Raw genomic sequence first — 17,052 nt, 5'->3', positions numbered from 1 at the left:
CCCACTTGTTCTCATGCAGTTCCAGTATTTTTAAAGCAGACATCTTTAAATCATATTGAAAATAAATGTTTAAAATATAGGAAAAGTGTGTGTGTATTGTAACCAGCTTTGTAACCTGCAAATAGGTTTGGGCATTTCCAAACACCAAATGACCTTCCTATTCTTGATTTCAATGTCATTTACTGTCCCATGATATTTTCCATATAAATTCTGTGTCTTTGTGTGCAATGTTGTGCACAGTGAGATAAGTGTGAACTCCATTTAATCTCTTGCCAATCCTTTTTAAGTATTTGGAAAACTGACATCTCATAAAAGCTCTCGTAATTCTTAGTTCATTTTCTAAAGTGTCAGCTTTGCCTTTGATTGTATTTACTGCGTTGAAATGTGGTTCTAAATGAAGGTTTTGGAGCCCATAACACTGTCCTACTGCTTCCCAGTTTTATTACATGTTGCAGGTGTTCAGTTTTTTATTTCTAGTTACAATCCTCTTCTACTAAGTCTGTGTGTTTGTGCTTGGTTGAGAGATGTTCAATATATGTGCATTTTAGGTGGAAGAAAAAGAAGTGCCAGCTGTGCCCACGACTGGGAGATATAAAACTTCAAATGAATGATGGAAGTAAAACTGACCATTCACAGACCTCTCTGAGAGACAGAACCACTGCCATTACACTGAATAAAGTGTTTTCATATGCTTTTGTATCTTTGATTTCCTACCCAATAGCTGAATTATTCCTTACATTCCATGCTGGAGCTTTCCTAGAAAACTTGGATGTTCTGTGTCAGGATCTGCCTTTAAAGCAAGCTTCGTGGTGAATTAAACATCACTGCTTTCATAAATGGTCACAAAATGTATCTATAGCCATGCTAAATAATGGAAATCAAGGTGAAAAGGTGGCTAATTTGACCTTGTTAATGATTATAACCTTGAGGAGTGTGAGTTTATGGGTCAAAAAACACAAGCAGGAAAACATAAAATAGGAAACAGCAGAAATTCAGTTAAAAAGTGAAGTCAAAGGACAGGCATAGAAAAGAGAAATACACCACTTGGCTGTCTTGGGAATAACACAGACCTCAGAAAACACACACAGTAAGTCATCAAAGCACAGGATTACACAGATGATTAACAGTTCGAGTAACTACATGGCAAGAGCAGCTTTGGCCTCATTGTTATTATACTTAAATAATTTCCCTAAATGATGTTGCTTAATCCTTTAACTGCTGGTTGCTATCTCTAACCTGTCTGTTTTGTTTCCCCCCTCAGCTAACAATGCCAACCTTTCCTGTTGTTGTGAAGATTGGACATGCTCATTCAGGCATGGGAAAGGTGCAGATGCTACTTATTGCATGTCAGGAGCCTGGGTGTTTGTCTACAGTACTGTGCATGTTCATTCTTTTCCTGGATATTTTACTTTTCAACTGTCCAGATTCTGCCTCAGATCCCTATCCTTGCAAATCTCTGCTTGTCTGTTGTTCAAGAAAGCATCTCTCTTCAGGAAAATAGAAATATGCACAATATTTTTTCACATGGAGGCCTTTGCAATTTATGCATTGCCCTGCCCAGGACACTCTTTGAAATATGCTGAGATGCTTTCTCGAAGCAAAACCTTGTTTATTAATTTGGTTGATTGCACTGAAACTCTTTGAGAGTCAAGATCTGTTGCACAATCCAGCTTTTGAACCTGGGAATATGGGAAGGTTTTGCCTTGGTTCTTTATTAGTTTCAGCTTGATACTGAACTTTTATTAATGTATTCTCTGTGATTGTTTCATACCACTATATAACTGCTGCTTTCTTTCTCCAAAGTAATTGCATTTCAGTGGTGAGTACAGTTGTTTTGGTATCACTTATCTCACAGTGCTGGGTCGATGGGATATGATTCCAATCCCAATTTCACGGCTATCAGTGCCAATTTCTAGTCATTACAGAGTAACTTCACTCACTGAAAACATTTCAATGCTTTAAGTGTTTTAGATTTTAAAACAAATCATCAGAGAATAGTTACATTTATCATCTTGAATCTTCAAAAGCTCCATGAACATAATGTTTACCACTAGTAATAGAAATAGAAAACTGATTTTATGACAAGTTATACTGTGTGTTATCTTCTTTCGTCTATCACTGTTTTGCTTTATTTCATAGTTAGTAAGTCAGTGGAAATCCAGCAACCAATTTAATTGAGAGCAGAATTGACCACTAATTAAACTGCAGTTTATGTGGATTGCATATGTGAAGTGTTAGAATGTTTATGCCTTATTTCAATATTCACCTCTCATTTATAGAAAAAGAAAAATAATGGACAGAAATGTTCAGCATGTCATATGTCTAGAAATAAATCTAGGGTTTGTTTTTTTAAACCCTTAGAGATTAAATGCCAGCCTTTTGTTGTTAACTGCTTAGTCAGAGTGGAAAGGAAGGTTCTCCTCATAACCCAGGCTCCCCTGAGGGCACTGCCAGCAGGAGTGTTTCCAGTGGTCCCAATTACACTTGTACAGGCTAGAAAATTTTCAGAAAATCAAGTTGAAAGCAGGCTTTGTGTCTAGTTTTGTGGCTCTCAAATGGCAAATTACTCTGTATCTTTCTCCATCTGAAAGCTGGGAGTGAATAGTTAGAATCTGGACTTTTAAATGCTGTTTGACATGCAAGTCCCACCTCCTTGAGGGCCCTCAGGGTCCCTTTAAGTACCAGGTGACAGTAAAAGCAAAGGAGACACTGGACTTGCAAAGAGTTACAAACTCTCCTAATACTACATACCATGAGGAATACTAATCCCTGCCTCCTTTCCTCACCATTCTGACATGTCCTTTGGAGCAGTATGGTGGAGATCCACCTTCCCTCTCCCATTTTCTACCAGCCCCAAGGTTTCTCTTCTGAGTCGCTTTTACTCCCTGTTTCAGCCAGCTTTGAGTCACCCAGAGATTTACCCTCCTTTGGACAAAAGCGATGTCTCTCTGTCCACTAAAGTCTCCTCCCTTTCCCTCTAGATCAATATTCCCCACTTTTCCACCTCCTCCTTATTTCAAGATGTTGAAGTTGATGGCTTAAGTACCATTTAGAACCACCTTAGCACAGTGTTTCACAACTAGGAAATTTTACTCCTACAGAGCCCAAATCCTTGCAGAGAAGTGAGAAAAATGAGAATAATGATCCTGCTGATTTGAGCCAACCCTCTGTGCTTCCTGTGAATGTGCACTCATCAGGATATCCTGACCCTTCAGCTCCTCCTTCATGGGAGGAGCTTCATGGTGGGCTTCAGATACATTTAGTTACTTGAGCAATTTATAGAAGCAGCAAGAACTCTATATAAATTAGGGTTGCCTATCACACCTTAAAAAATGCTAACGCTTGCAGATGTATATTTGACAACCACCACTTAAAAAAAAAATTAAGGCAAAATGAAATTCCACTATCTGCAATTTTCTTTCCATAGATGAACAGGTAATATTTTGCTTAGAAAAACAGAAACTTTAATGCAAAAATGTTATAGAATCTAGAAATCAGATAAAATATCCTATACTTTTTAAAATAAACTCATGCTGTCAGAAAACATACTTCTCATTAATGCCATTTGCAACTGAAATTTTACATTTTATTCCTAATTATTCTTTTTTCTTTTGTATATGCTGTTGTCTTGTGACATGGTGACTGCAGATCAAGGTAGACAACCACTACGATTTTCAGGACATAGCCAGCGTGGTAGCACTTACTCAGACCTACGCCACCACTGAGCCCTTCATAGACTCCAAATATGACATCAGGATCCAAAAGATAGGCAGTAACTACAAAGCGTACATGTGAGCCAAAACCTTATATTCTTTCCTGCTTTGTTTCAAAATTGATATGCACCAATGAGATGATGTTGGATGAATCTCTGAGCTGATGTGGTGACTCCATGCCTCCATTGTCATACTCTCTGGAAAGAATGTTTCAGACTTTTTAGATCTATCAAGACTATTTTTTAAGTTGATTGTGACTGGGAGGAGGAGAATAAGACAGCATGTGAGCCTGCCAGAGTCGGTTTTCTGCTAACCTGTGCTTATTATTTTCTTTTAAAGAAAGAAACAGTTGGAAGGGGATTTGTTTTTGTAGGGAACTTGTTAAAAAAGATTCCTTTGTGTCTTTTCAACTTAGGATCAAATTTTCTTCTCCCTCTAAGGATAGCTGGATGTCATTCATTCACACAAATCTGAATTGTCACACTTTTATGGAACAAAGCCCTTTCTTTTTAACATAACACATGTAAAAACAATTCCAATCTTGCAGTGACCTTCACATAGAGGGAGGAAAATCTCTTCTAATTTTGGAATCCAGGTGTTTGTTTAAAGGTCATGACTATATGAACGGATGTTTCATATTCACAGACAACATTAAGCTGGAGCAGCAAAACAGGTTGTCATGTAGCAGTTGAGCTATGGTAACTGTGTTTATATATATTTTTACTTATCAATTTTAAATTATCAAGCAATGTAATCTGATGTACACTGATTTTGTTCCTGGTTTTAAGACAAGTTAGATAATCTCATGGCTTAATTCCCTTATGCTTATGATTCTGAGGCAGCAAAAATATATGAGAATACAGATAAGAATACACATGTACGTTTACATACGCGCACCCATGTACACACACAGAGATATTTCTGGAGGAACTGGTGAACATTGGAGGGATCAGAGATTTCTTGTATGTCAACATTTGTAAGGTTCTTTATCAGTCAGGTTCTTTATGAGTAGAAACATTTGAACTCCAAGCAAAGTATAAATACCAGGAGCAGGAAAAGTTGGAGCTTGGTTAATGCAAATGCATAAAATGTTTTATAATTTCAATGTTTCATACTTTAAATGGGTTGACATTAAGTGCCAAGTAATTTAGGAACAGCTGACAAGTTCTATGAGAAAGCAGAGCCATTGCCCAATGTGTAAAAATATATCTCCTTAGGTTGCTATCAGAAGGTCACAAACTGTTGACTTCTCCGCTAAGACACGACTGTCAGAGGATCCAAACTGAGTAACTGCTGGTCTCTCCTGACCTGTGACTGACCAGGCACTGGAGGGAGAACACCAAAGGTTGGGCCTTTCCAGAACAGCTCAGTAGTTCATCTGCCACTCACAATACATCTGAGAGGCCTCAAGAAAGCACAGCACAGACCTGGGTGGAAATACTGTTCCCATAGGTCAGACCCACCCAGCAGTGTGGACACTCACTCTTTCTGATTTGTTTTGAACCCAGAGTTATCTAAATTTTGCAGAAACGGTGTGTTGGAAATCTGAGTTGGGCACAGTGACCAAGGCAGAACACCCAAAAAGCTTATGAGGATTGAAAGGTTTCTGAAATCCCTTGCTGGTGATTTTCAGTGACACAGAACTGTGACATGCTCCCTACAGAATTCCAGTGTGTTGGGCATTCCCCACCTCTCCCTAAAGGCAACAAGAATCTTAAAAAATGCTTCTGAATTATACAGCATTTAATCCCCAGCTGCTTCAGGAAAGTTAATTCTAATTCTGCTTGTTTGTCTTAACATTGGTACTCCAGACTGTTGACTTTTTCTGGCTTTACCCCCTCTCTGAGGACACCCATCCTACTTTTCCTAATAGCACGGTGCTCCTACACCCCAAGGTCACCTCTCTTACCTGTGCAGGCCATATCTTGATCCAGTCCCACTGCTTGCCCAGACCTTCCTGTCTCTTTAGTCCTTACCTCTTGTTCCTAACCTTTTTTGTTGCTCTAGGCTCTCTCCTACCCCTTGGATTCTCATTCACCAGCCTTGCCCTCACCCTGCTCCCAGTGCCAGCAACCTTCCTTCTCCATCACAGACCTTTTCATGAAACTATTTCTGCCTCTGCAAGTCTGGATGGTATTTTCTCTCTTGTTGGTGCTTTGACAGGTAGATTCCTTGTGTTGTGCTGCCCATCTCTCCCCTCCTCTCTTTTTTATAATAAATTAAGCTGATTTTTCCCACTCTTACAGCTCCCAAGGGCAGAGTCTTAGGAATAAGGCCCAGCTCTTACTGACTCTGATACATCACCGCATACCAGATGCAATATTAGTAATGTTTGCTCATCCCTTATGGTAGAAATTGGACTGCAACATTTTGTAGGAGAGAGCTACTCTTTTTTCTCCTTTGACTTGAAATTTAAATGCTGTTCAGCGTCTAGAATAATTTTGGAAGAGTCAGTCATGGTACATTTATCATTTTGAAACATAAATTTTTCTTTTTCACAGATGAAGCAGTTGACCTAAGGGACAGCAAAAATAAGTTGAAATGACAGCCTGTTCCTCCTACCTTTTCTTTATTTTTAAGCTTCTACTCAGAAACTATGGGTTCATCCAAATACTAAAAGCCTAGTGATCATTTTTTCTCTAGATTCTTTCATACAGCTTATTCACACACAAAAATGAAATACTGATCCATTGTTACAAAGCATCATGGAAAGGAGAAGATTTACCAAATGTCTGAAAAATTATTCATGTGCATACATATCCGTGATGTCAGTAGAATATTGTTTTACAGCTGGTTTTCATTTTGTTCTGTGACACAGGAACAGAGCACTTAGAGAGTCACCGCAAAAAAATACCAGCTGAACATTTGTTTTTGTAGTTTAAAGAGAGTTATTAAGAGCTTCAGTTTTATAATTCTGTGGGAAATTGTGGTTTAAGTGGATCCATGACTCACCAAACACTGGTGCTTATTGTCTGTCAGTGGAGATTATGGCCAAAATGCAGCATTGGATCCCTGTAAATACCACAGCTCCTTGGACCCTTTGTGACACATACTTAACTGCCCTGGGTACCCGGACAGAATTCAGCTGACTTCAAGGAAATAGAGTTTAAAAGGGTCACACACGATGTACAAAACCAGAAATACAAAAGCCCTGTATCTAAATCCCCCCTCCAAAAGCAGTGCTCTGAACCCGGAGCTTAAAGTACTTTGATCAAAAGGTCAATAAACCAAAAGTAAAGCACATCAACCAAAGAAACAGTGCTAGAGGATCAAACCACAGAGCAGGCTGCCTACACAAGGGTAGTAAGCAGACATTTCTACATATTTTTCTGATGACCAGTCCCTGTCTCAGCAATTTGGATTGGGTACTGTAAATGCTACTAAATAAAGCAGGAAGATGTTGGAAAAGGGGAAGCTCAAGTTACTATGAATTGTTTAGCAATTTTAAAACAGTTCTTCCTTCTTGCAAAGACCGAATCCAGTGTAAACATGCTAAGCCTAAGTGTAAAGCACTCAAAAGTGTAGGAGTTGTTTTATTTATTTTTCAGTGTTTAGTAACAGAGGAGGAAATAACGATGTGAAAGACTCTTAGCAATTATCAAAAGTGAAGAAGGGTGGGAAACCTTCCTGTGTCAGTAGAGGAATTCATATGTTAATTACGGAAATCATAGCTAGGGTTTAAAGTGCCAGATGGTCTGGTTAGATAGTTCTGTAGCAGTTAACCATGGTCTGATGGAACCCCTCTGGTCCTGAAGGACTTCTGCGTCAAGTCCACAAGCTGCTGAGATTCCTCCAGTTAGGTCTCTCCTTCCTCAGCTGGTCCCTACAGCATCCTTAGAGCCCACCAAGCATCAGTTGTGAGATTTCTTCAGGTTCAACAGGGAGCCTTTGGCGTTGGGCAGTGAAAGCAGGGCTAAAAGCAAACCTTCTTTGCTTCTCTAGTCAGCCTCTAGGGCTGAGGTTACATCACTGCAGCTGAGGATCTTGAACTAAATACTTGCTAAAAGTCCTCAGGATGTTTTTTTCCTGATTTGGTCACATCTTGCTTCCTAAAAGCCACCTAAAATAGTCCATGCACAGTCCCTGCCTGTGAGAACTCTGCGATAGAGTTGGATTGTGATTTGTGAGGAGTGTTATCTCTCTGATCCAGAATGTGTGTGTAGAGTAGTAATGAACCTAAAATTATTAATTTGCAAGTAGACAAATATATAAAAATATCACTTAAAAAAATTAAGCAGAAATCACAACACAGTCTTATTACTGGGCTTATTACATACACGTTCCCCTCTCACTAGTTTCTCCATCAACAAAGAACATGACATCATGTGCTTTAAAATTCAGCTAAGTTTATGAGACTCCCAAAGAAAAGTCAATATTCCCCCACAATTGCTACTGACCCTTATAATTATGTTAATGGAAAAATGGAGAGAAAACTATAACTGCTGCCTAATATACTTTTAATACATTACAGATGTTCCTACGATTTTACTGACTGGAAACACTTCATAACTTGTATCCTTAGCCTTTTCCCAGTGCAGCATTTAGGTTTCAGAAAGCAGTAATCTTCTCAGCCCTGGTAGCAATCCCAAGGTCTGAGGAGAAAAAAAACTTTACATGGATTTTTTTTCTTAGAGACTAAACAGGAGGTGGTGTACTCAGGTCCTGGCATAGACTATTTAGATTATATTAGTAGATAGCAAAGAGTGAAAAGTGGAGGAGAACCCGAAATCCAGCTCCAAAACAGCTCTGAAATCACTTCAGAGATGTTAGAAACCCTATAGATATCTTACTTTTTAAGTATTGGGACCTAACTCTGCAGTGTAACGGGTTTGAAACAACAAGCTGAAGCTTCTGGACACTTCCATTTGCAGTACCAGTATGTTCCAGGCCATCAGTCCCTTTACAATCATCCCAGCTCTTTGCTAACACTGTCAATCAGAGTAGGTTAGGGTTTTTTTTAAAAGTCTTATGTGAATAAACGGGGAGCAGAAATTTCACAGCACTGTCATACTTTGTAACGTGCCTCCAACCAAGTATTCCTGACAATTGCAATGTCTCTCAGAATTCCTCATGGTTTAAATGTTCTGTTACAACATGCCAGGTATGAAAAAGGTGTAAATACTGCTACTGTGTTCATGTGAAAAGCAGAGTAATTTAATGGACAGTGAAAGTATGAAACCACTGGCTCTCTTTGTAATGTTTTCCCCCTTTCAGGAGAACTTCCATATCTGGAAACTGGAAGACAAACACGGGCTCTGCAATGTTGGAACAAATTGCTATGTCAGATAAGTAAGTCAAGTCTCATGTAAAAGGTAATTAAAAAAATTAATGGAATTTTATTTTGAATTAATTTTTAGAAAATCACAGTACTGATAAGCAATTCACAGTAAGTGCATGTCTTATGTTTGTTTTGGGAAAGAAAATCTTCCAATTAGGTGAAAGAAGATGACCCAAGAGTTCCATATGGCTCCTCACCACATGCAACAGCCTTAGGTGCTTATGTACACCCTTAAGTTCCTACATCTGTATCTGCACCTTGAAAACTACTGGAATTCCTTTCAAAAATTTTATATTCAACCTGTCATTCATTTCTTCTGGTTTCTTTGTCTCTTTTACCTTTCAGTCTTACCCTATGCACATTGTTTTAAATTTTTCTCTTTCTACCTCCTTCATTATAACCAAGCAATACAGTCTTCACTTTGCCTATTTAAATCACATTTCTCTTTTCTACTTTCAATCCTAAATTGCTATTATTTTCTTTTATAAATTTCCACTAAACTTCACTGTGAGGCTTTTCCCCCTGTTGGTGAGATACACTGAAGCTTATTTCTCTCATGCCATCGTTCCAGCTCTCTACTTTGCTTTACTGTGGTCCCCATTTGCTCCAAGTTCCTCCACAACACCTAAACCTCTTCTCCCTGCAAAAAATAAATCTGAGAAGCTTTTGGATGGCTACGAATTTTCTGTTGTTCAGCTTCTCCAAAGGCTGCTACTAGTTTTAACTTAAAAAAAAAGTTTTGTACAATAAAAGTGTAATTTGAAAGGTCTTACAGTTCAACAGTAATCCTTTTCTGGTGTTTGGGGGGTTTGTTTGTTTGTTTGTTTTAAGTCTGGAACCTACCACTTGGTCCCTCTTACGAGCTGAGGGAGACACAGGAACTGAACCCTGGAAAGGTGAAAACAAGTGAGATGGGAATTGCAGCTCCCTGCTGTCCAAGCCCTGTCTAGACTGTGTGTCCTCGCTGAGCTCTGCTCTGGGCATGGACTGGAGCCACAGCATTTTCTCTTTCTCATTCCCACCCACCTTCCTCTAGCAAGTGAGGTTATGTTTTCACTGAGAAGGAAAAGCAAGACTGTGCTCTGGTGTGTGTGTAATTACAGTCCATGGGCTGTTCTGTGAAAACACAGGCATTGCAGTTCTACCCTGAGGAAAATGAACAGTATCAGTAGGAGTGGGAAATGCTCCCCTTGGCCCTGCACTTGCTGGAAATACTCCATGTGCTTTGCTTCTGCTTCCATTTTTGAATGTAAGATAATTAGAGATTATAAATAGGTATTTTCCTGTTTAATAATAATATATTTATTTAATAATATTTAATCTATGAAATATGTAATTTTTTATAATTTTTGTGAATTTTGCGAGCTTATATTTATATATAGTCTATTTATATAATAAAATAAATAGGTATTTTCACATTAAAACAAAGTCCAACAAACCAAAACTTTGAAGCTAACAAAGGCAAAAGCATAGAAAAGATGGATGTTTTCTCATAAGAGGAAGGGGTATGTGTGATTACCCACTGAGTGCACACTGCACAGCAAGGGAGAGGAGAGAAAAATAAAGTTTTCTGAAGAGTTGAAGCAGTTTCACGACACAACAAGAGCAATCAGATCTGATGCATTTAATTTATAATGCATGCCATGAATGAGGAAGAAGTGCTTTGAAAGCACTGATTGACATTGTTGGCTGAATACAAATCTGAGTCTAGAAATTAGAAAAGAAAGATTGTGGCCCAGCAAGGGGCAGAGAGGAGGTGGAAGAGCAGCACATTTCAGTGTTACACTTTCTCACTGCCCCCCTGTTTGAAGGGCTCTGCTCCCCAGATAGTTCCAGAAGAACAGAGAGCTGTGCCAACAGTGCCCACCTCACCTGGCACACCTGATATTTTCTGTCAGATACTGGGAGCAATCCTGTATTAGTTGCCTTTATTATCCAGGGCTGCTGCACACTGTATTATTGGCTCTGGGAAAATAAGAACTGTGACTTTTTGTCAAACCTACTGTGAAAACTTCAGGTTTAAAACACTACAGGCTACTCCATCCAAAACCTCCCTTTCCAAATATAACTGTATTTTTCCAACTCTGTGTGTGTTGGCAGAAGATAGACTATTAAAAATACTTTCACAAATCTGATTCATGTTTCAATATTTTAAGGAAAATGTCTTCATTTTTGTTTTCATATAAAGTCCAGATATTTTCTGTTAAAGACAAGTTTTGCTGTCCTCATGACTTTCTAAGATGATTTAGCAGCAAAAAAAAAGTTATTTATAAACAAGTGCATGCAAACTGTGCAGTCAGTGCATCTACAGATGTTGAAATTGTCAGGCATCCAAAGAAACCTCTTATATTAGACAAAAAACATGTTTCCCCCAGGAAAAAATTATTTTCATTTCTTAGATATTACCATCAGGATCTTTTCAAACAGTTTTATCAATTTCTTTGTATTCTGCTGGAAAGAAAAACTTTTCCACTGGAACAGATTTGATATAAGAAAATATAAAGAATGTGACCTAATAAGTTCACTTGGAAAGGATGCTGTTACTGGAGATACTTGTACATGAATGAGACTCTCAGCCCAGCAATGAGTTTCCTTTGATCCTACAGTGAAATGCTGTTTATTACAGCAGAGTTTTGCAATGGAAAATCCTGGGGTGGCAAATCTATGATCATGGCCCAAGGGCTGGAGCAGGAGAGAGTTTGTTAGAGGAAACAGCTCTGGTTTAGACTCCAGTGCTGGTCAATGAAAGTTCGTGATAAATGATTTCTTTTTGTTGGGTTCTTTTCTAAGCAAATCCTGTCCTTCAGTTGGTGTCACTGTGATATCTGCCTGCATAACCTTTCAGGGTCATTTCATCACAGACTGATCCCATACCCAGCTCTGCTGTTAGTTAATGAACGTTCCCAGTGTTGTTCTGTGTCCCCTGGGTCAGTCCTTGCCATTGAACGAACACACACAGCTCATGTCACCCCAGGCAGTTCCCAGCACAGTTCTGTTCTGATGTCACCTGCAGCTCTGGGCTTGATCACACAAATTGCCTCACTCTTTTACTACTAATTCCCACTTCACCCCCTTGTTGGTCAGATAATCTCTCTATTCATAGAGAAAGAAAGAAAAATAAATCATATTCCTGCGTGTAGAATGGGTCAAATGTCCATTCCTTGGGCCATATTTCTTACGATGATGTTGCAAAAGAAGCAGAGGAGTTTTTATGTTTGGTATTGTATGAAACACTAGACTTTTTTAGGAGCTGTAGAATTCCTTTGCATTCTTTGAATTCCAATTGAATTTTGTTGTAGTTACCCGTAACCCTCCATGAAGACAATTATCCTTGTCCGCATGCTATATAACATTTAAAATCATACGTCTGGTTCTCTTGTGCCATCTTAAGGGTTTTCTGGCTTGATTTCTCTTTTGCCATGTTCAGTGCCATAGGTATAAAGCCATCATTGCCTCTTTGGAACAAGTTGGATCTGTAATTTGGGATGGAGACTCACTCACTTTCCTGATACAAGAGTAAAACCCAACCAGAACTAAGCACACTGCCAAGCACGATAGGCAGCAGGACCATCACACTTGAACCCGGGCACAACTTTGAATTTCCCAGAAAAAAACAAGCCTACTTTCTCAAAGCCTTTGGCATCTCTGAAGCCAAAGAAACTGGTCAGATGATAAATCCTCCTACTGTGGAGAATTTCTGTGGCAACCCAGCCACAACCAGCTGGGGGTACTGGCATGAGGCCTTTGGCAATGAAGGGTGGGATAGAGCTAAATGTGTTTGTGTTTCAGCACAGCTTATCTTCAGGTTACTCACAGCTGAGAGCAAACACAAAATTTTGGATCAATCTGAACTGGGACAGAATCCAGCATAACACTACGTCAGGATAGAGAGCCATAGCTTTGCTGGAGTCTGCTGGGAAAAGCAGAGTAATAAGGCCAGTACCTCTAAGCTACTACTGTGAGAAATACAACTGACAATACAGGGAAAATTCATACAGGGCAAATGTTATATAGAATACATTACTAGGTAAGCCTGTAGAAAATCAAGAGCCTGATGAGATACTCACAGAAAAAAATTATTTTTATGAAACAGGTACAAGCTTTGGGTTGACACCTGTTCTGAAATATTTGGTGGTTTGGACATCTGTGCTGTTAAAGCTGTACATGGAAAGGATGGAAAAGATTATATTTTTGAGGTAAGCAATTCCACTTTTTTCAATATATGCTTTTATATATTACACACAATTAAACAGCCAAGTAAAGAACATTTTTGATAGTTAGGCATTGCCTTATTTGTGTTTCAGGAAAGGCTGTGTATTTTTGAGCAGTGTTGAAATCATAATACAAAGCCACATGTCCAAATTAGTGGCGACACTTGCTGGAAAATGTAACCATATAGATGGTAATGTCTTTTAGTGTTTGAGGAAATGTACACAAACTGCAAAACAAAACCAAATGTGGATGTCACATTTTCCCAACCCTTATGGTTTCTTTCCTGAGCAGGCTTACCGGTTTTTCCTGGAAGGTTTATAGATAGCACTATCCCAAGGGAACCCCAACAAAATTGTACTTTTCCACAGAAAGGGAGATTAGGAATGAAGTGGAAACAACTTTTTTTGTAGCCAAAATATTACTCTCTAGATCTGAATCCTCATGAATCAGAAGTTTCTACCATTGGTAATTTTGAAAAGTTTAAATTTTTCATTTACTTTAAGTTTATTATGGAGAAATATCACTTTATGTAACCATAAAACAAGCTATTATCCCTTGCCTATCACACAATTCAGCATTTCTTCATCATCTTCCATGTTCTTAGAATTTTATTCAGGAGGTGGGCAAGGATCTTCACAATCTCCCCCAATCTAAAAGAAGTTGGTGAAGCAAGAGTATTTTTTCTAAACTATGAGAGTAAGCTGGTGCTTATGAATTAACCCTTTCTAGTTCTTTGTGTTCGTTTATAACAGAAAAGCTTTGTAGAAGTGAAAACGTTTATTTTGTCACAGAGTTAAACAGCTCTGTGTATTTTACTCTCATCTAATTTCACAGAACTATTTATCACTATTGCCATTGCTAATAATTCCCAAATCAATAACAGCACTTTAAAGGCCTGAGCAGCTCACAGTATTAAACAAACTGAATCAGTCACTGCCTCCTGAGATGCTGAGGAGGATTTCAAGAAATCGGTGCCTTAGTCTTCCTGGCCAAATCAGGCCTCAGTGTGTCTTATTGTATCAAAATCCACTGTAGCATAACATCTGGGATTCCACACTGAACCGCCTCCGTTCTTCCTCCTAGGATCCAGCCTTTCCCCTCCATTTCACCCCAAAGTTCCTGTAAATCTGTAGTGTTTGACCCAAGGGCTGAGATTTGAAAGAGTGAAAAAAAGGTGTTTTCCTCTTTCTGCAGCCAGAGTGCTCTGACCTCTGATGATCCACTCTAGTGGGAATTCCTGAGCCCAGGAATTGTCCTGTGTGCTGCTCCACAGCTTGGCTGTGGCCATGGTGTGTCTTGGACACATCTGCCTCCTGGGAAGGTGCTGATTTCCACTCCTCTCCAGCAGCTGGGCTTTGGCAGCCTCCCTGGCCATTTAAAGTGTTGTAGGATGCTCTGCAGTTCCTGTACCCCTAAACCTCTCCGAGGCTGGGCCTCAGCCTTTTCCACATGTAGCCAAATTCATTACATTTGAGAGAGTTCATGCTGATTTGGCTGGCTTTAATGCAATAAATTTCAACCTCAGTGTTTGGACTATAAAATAAAGAAATATGGATTATTTTCAGATAAGATCTCAGTTATCTCATAGTAGTTAAAAACTGAAAGACTGCAAGCAAAAAGTTACAAAACCGGAGCAGGACTGCTTTTTTTTATATCTTTTAATAAGGATATTCTTGTAAGAAATAGAGATTTCACAGACAAAACAATGCTTCCTGTGGAAGTGGAGGATGTCCCCTTTATTTTAACTGTTGACACCTCTGTGGAATTCCTCAGCTAGCAAGTTCCTGTCAGACTTTTCATTCACTGAATGTGACTGTTTCCACATTTTTGATATTGTGCGATATTTTAAATTTCTGAACCAAGCCAGCAAGCACCATCAGCCTCCATGAAGCCAGGCACACAAGCTTAGACCTGCACTGAGAGGTCTGCTGTGTAGGAGAAGAAGGGGGAGCAGTTTGAATGAAATAACCAGTGCAAATAATATAATGGACTGAGAGACTGCCTCCCTTCCTGCTTCTGAACAAGTGCCCTAATTTTCCATGCCAGAGACAGCCATACTTCCTAAAGCCCAGAATTCTAAGAACTGCAAGATACATCAGGAACTGAGTTTATAGAGCATTTTAATTAGTGTACATAATGGATGTTGCATTTTAAGGAAGAACAGATAGAAGCATGATAATTCTTGCTGTTGTACAGAATCAACTGAATTGTTTGGAAGATGGCAATGCTCCTCAACAGGGATATTTAGAATCTGTGTGAGACATTGAAATGTAGAACTGTTTGCAAAGTTCACATCCAACAGAGCATCTGAACAACTTATGGTTTTGCTACTAAAGAGCCAAATCACATCAACAGTTATTACACTGTAATTTTAATGGGCATTGCACCAGAATCCATGATACAATGAAGAGTAAAAGACTGGCTGCACCAGTATAGGAAGAATTTTCTCCTTTTGTGTCCTTTCAACATGGGAAAATAAATGTTGGAAAATTAAAGCTGGCAGGTACATGATATAATCAAGCACCAGGAGCTGAGCAGGACAGTCAGTCCATAAATCCTGGGTTTACACCCAAATGCAGTTCCATCCTGAAACCTGTGCTCTCATGTTTTCATGGGAACTGATTCATGGAACCTACAACAAAACTGAGTGTTTTGGTATCACTGCTGCTATAATCCTGCAGGTGTGATCTGACAAGGAGCACACAAACTTCCTGATGGATGAAATAATGTATGCAGAAATGTTCTTCCTGATTTTCAGTTTGAACATCAGGCCAGTGTAACCTCCTAGTTAGGACAGCTGAGACCAGTTCATCATGATATGGGTGTAACCCAAAACTGTGTATTCTATAGCCTTCCATGCCATTTCCCAGAAATTGTTAGCAGTAGAGGCCTGTAGATGTTCCAGTCCTCATACCCTTTTGTTCATGTCCCAGGGTGCTGGGTTGTACATTTGGGTTTTTGTGGATTGAAACCGGTTTTTTGTCTGTATAATCATACTTGTTGTGTTGTTTTATTAAATTGTTATTCTGACTTGTGGTCTCTCTTTTGAGTTGAGTTCATTTCCCCTGCTGGTTTACCTTTAAACCAGCACATTTTTGGTGCCCAACGTGGGGCAGAGAGAGAAGTCAGAATCACAATTTCATTTTAAGCATTTGTCTATTTGGATATAGAAACTCCCTGATCACCATGTTGTTTGATGCACTCACATGGATGTTGTATCTGAGCCTGTTCATATTTCCACAGATGGGGTATTATTTGCCTGTTTTGATGCTCTCTTTAAGACCAGGGAGAGGGATCCAAATTGCTTTATTAGTATACTATATTTATGTCATCATAACATCAGAAGCAATGAGTTTCATTGTAAATGTGTATTCAGTCTTGTTTGCCTGTCCTGGTTTAGGTTGCTACCTCTGGGACCTCATTAAAAATCGCACCCAGCCCTTTGGAGGAACAGGATGGAATGGTTGTTTCCAGCCTCTCACCTCCTTCTTCCCCTTCAGACCTGCTACAACAGTTTTTGAAAAGATTGAGTTCCCTTTTGATGTTAAGGACAGCATAATGTTATTGTTAGTGTTGCTTTTTCTGCTCTGTACTGTCTACACCATGTTTAGGGTCAGAACAGGGCCTTCTAGGGAGGTTGTTTGGACTCCTGCCCTGGGAGCAGATAATGCTGAGTGGCACGGGAAGTGGGAGGACATCGGCCAGTATTTGGAGAAATTTTCTCCTCCAGTGATGTGGAAATTCACCCCTGAACAACTGCAGGATCCTGTTAGCATGATAAGACTGGTGAAAGAAAAATGCTCTGGCAGCTCCAGAGATGGCCAGCTCACAGCAACCTGCTGGGCCCTG

The 17,052-nt window shown here is 39.3% G+C and overlaps 1 protein-coding gene across 1 annotated transcript in view; it reads left to right on the top strand.

Moving 5' to 3' along the window:
* SYN2 (synapsin II) overlaps positions 1-17,052 on the top strand; it is a 180,219-nt gene that overhangs the window by 124,045 nt on the left and 39,122 nt on the right. Inside the window, exons 7-10 of the mRNA XM_029965206.1 lie at positions 1,262-1,324; positions 3,649-3,791; positions 8,928-9,002; positions 13,085-13,187. Of these exons, the coding sequence (XP_029821066.1) occupies positions 1,262-1,324; positions 3,649-3,791; positions 8,928-9,002; positions 13,085-13,187 (384 nt within the window). The remainder of the gene's footprint in view (positions 1-1,261; positions 1,325-3,648; positions 3,792-8,927; positions 9,003-13,084; positions 13,188-17,052) is intronic.

The sequence above is a fragment of the Manacus vitellinus genome, unplaced genomic scaffold, assembly GCF_001715985.3.
Source record: "Manacus vitellinus isolate BGI_N305 unplaced genomic scaffold, ASM171598v3 scaffold_91_pilon, whole genome shotgun sequence".
Lineage (NCBI taxonomy): Eukaryota > Metazoa > Chordata > Aves > Passeriformes > Pipridae > Manacus > Manacus vitellinus.
Note: the sequence above shows the minus strand (reverse complement) of the source record. Positions and strands in the feature narration are given on the sequence as shown.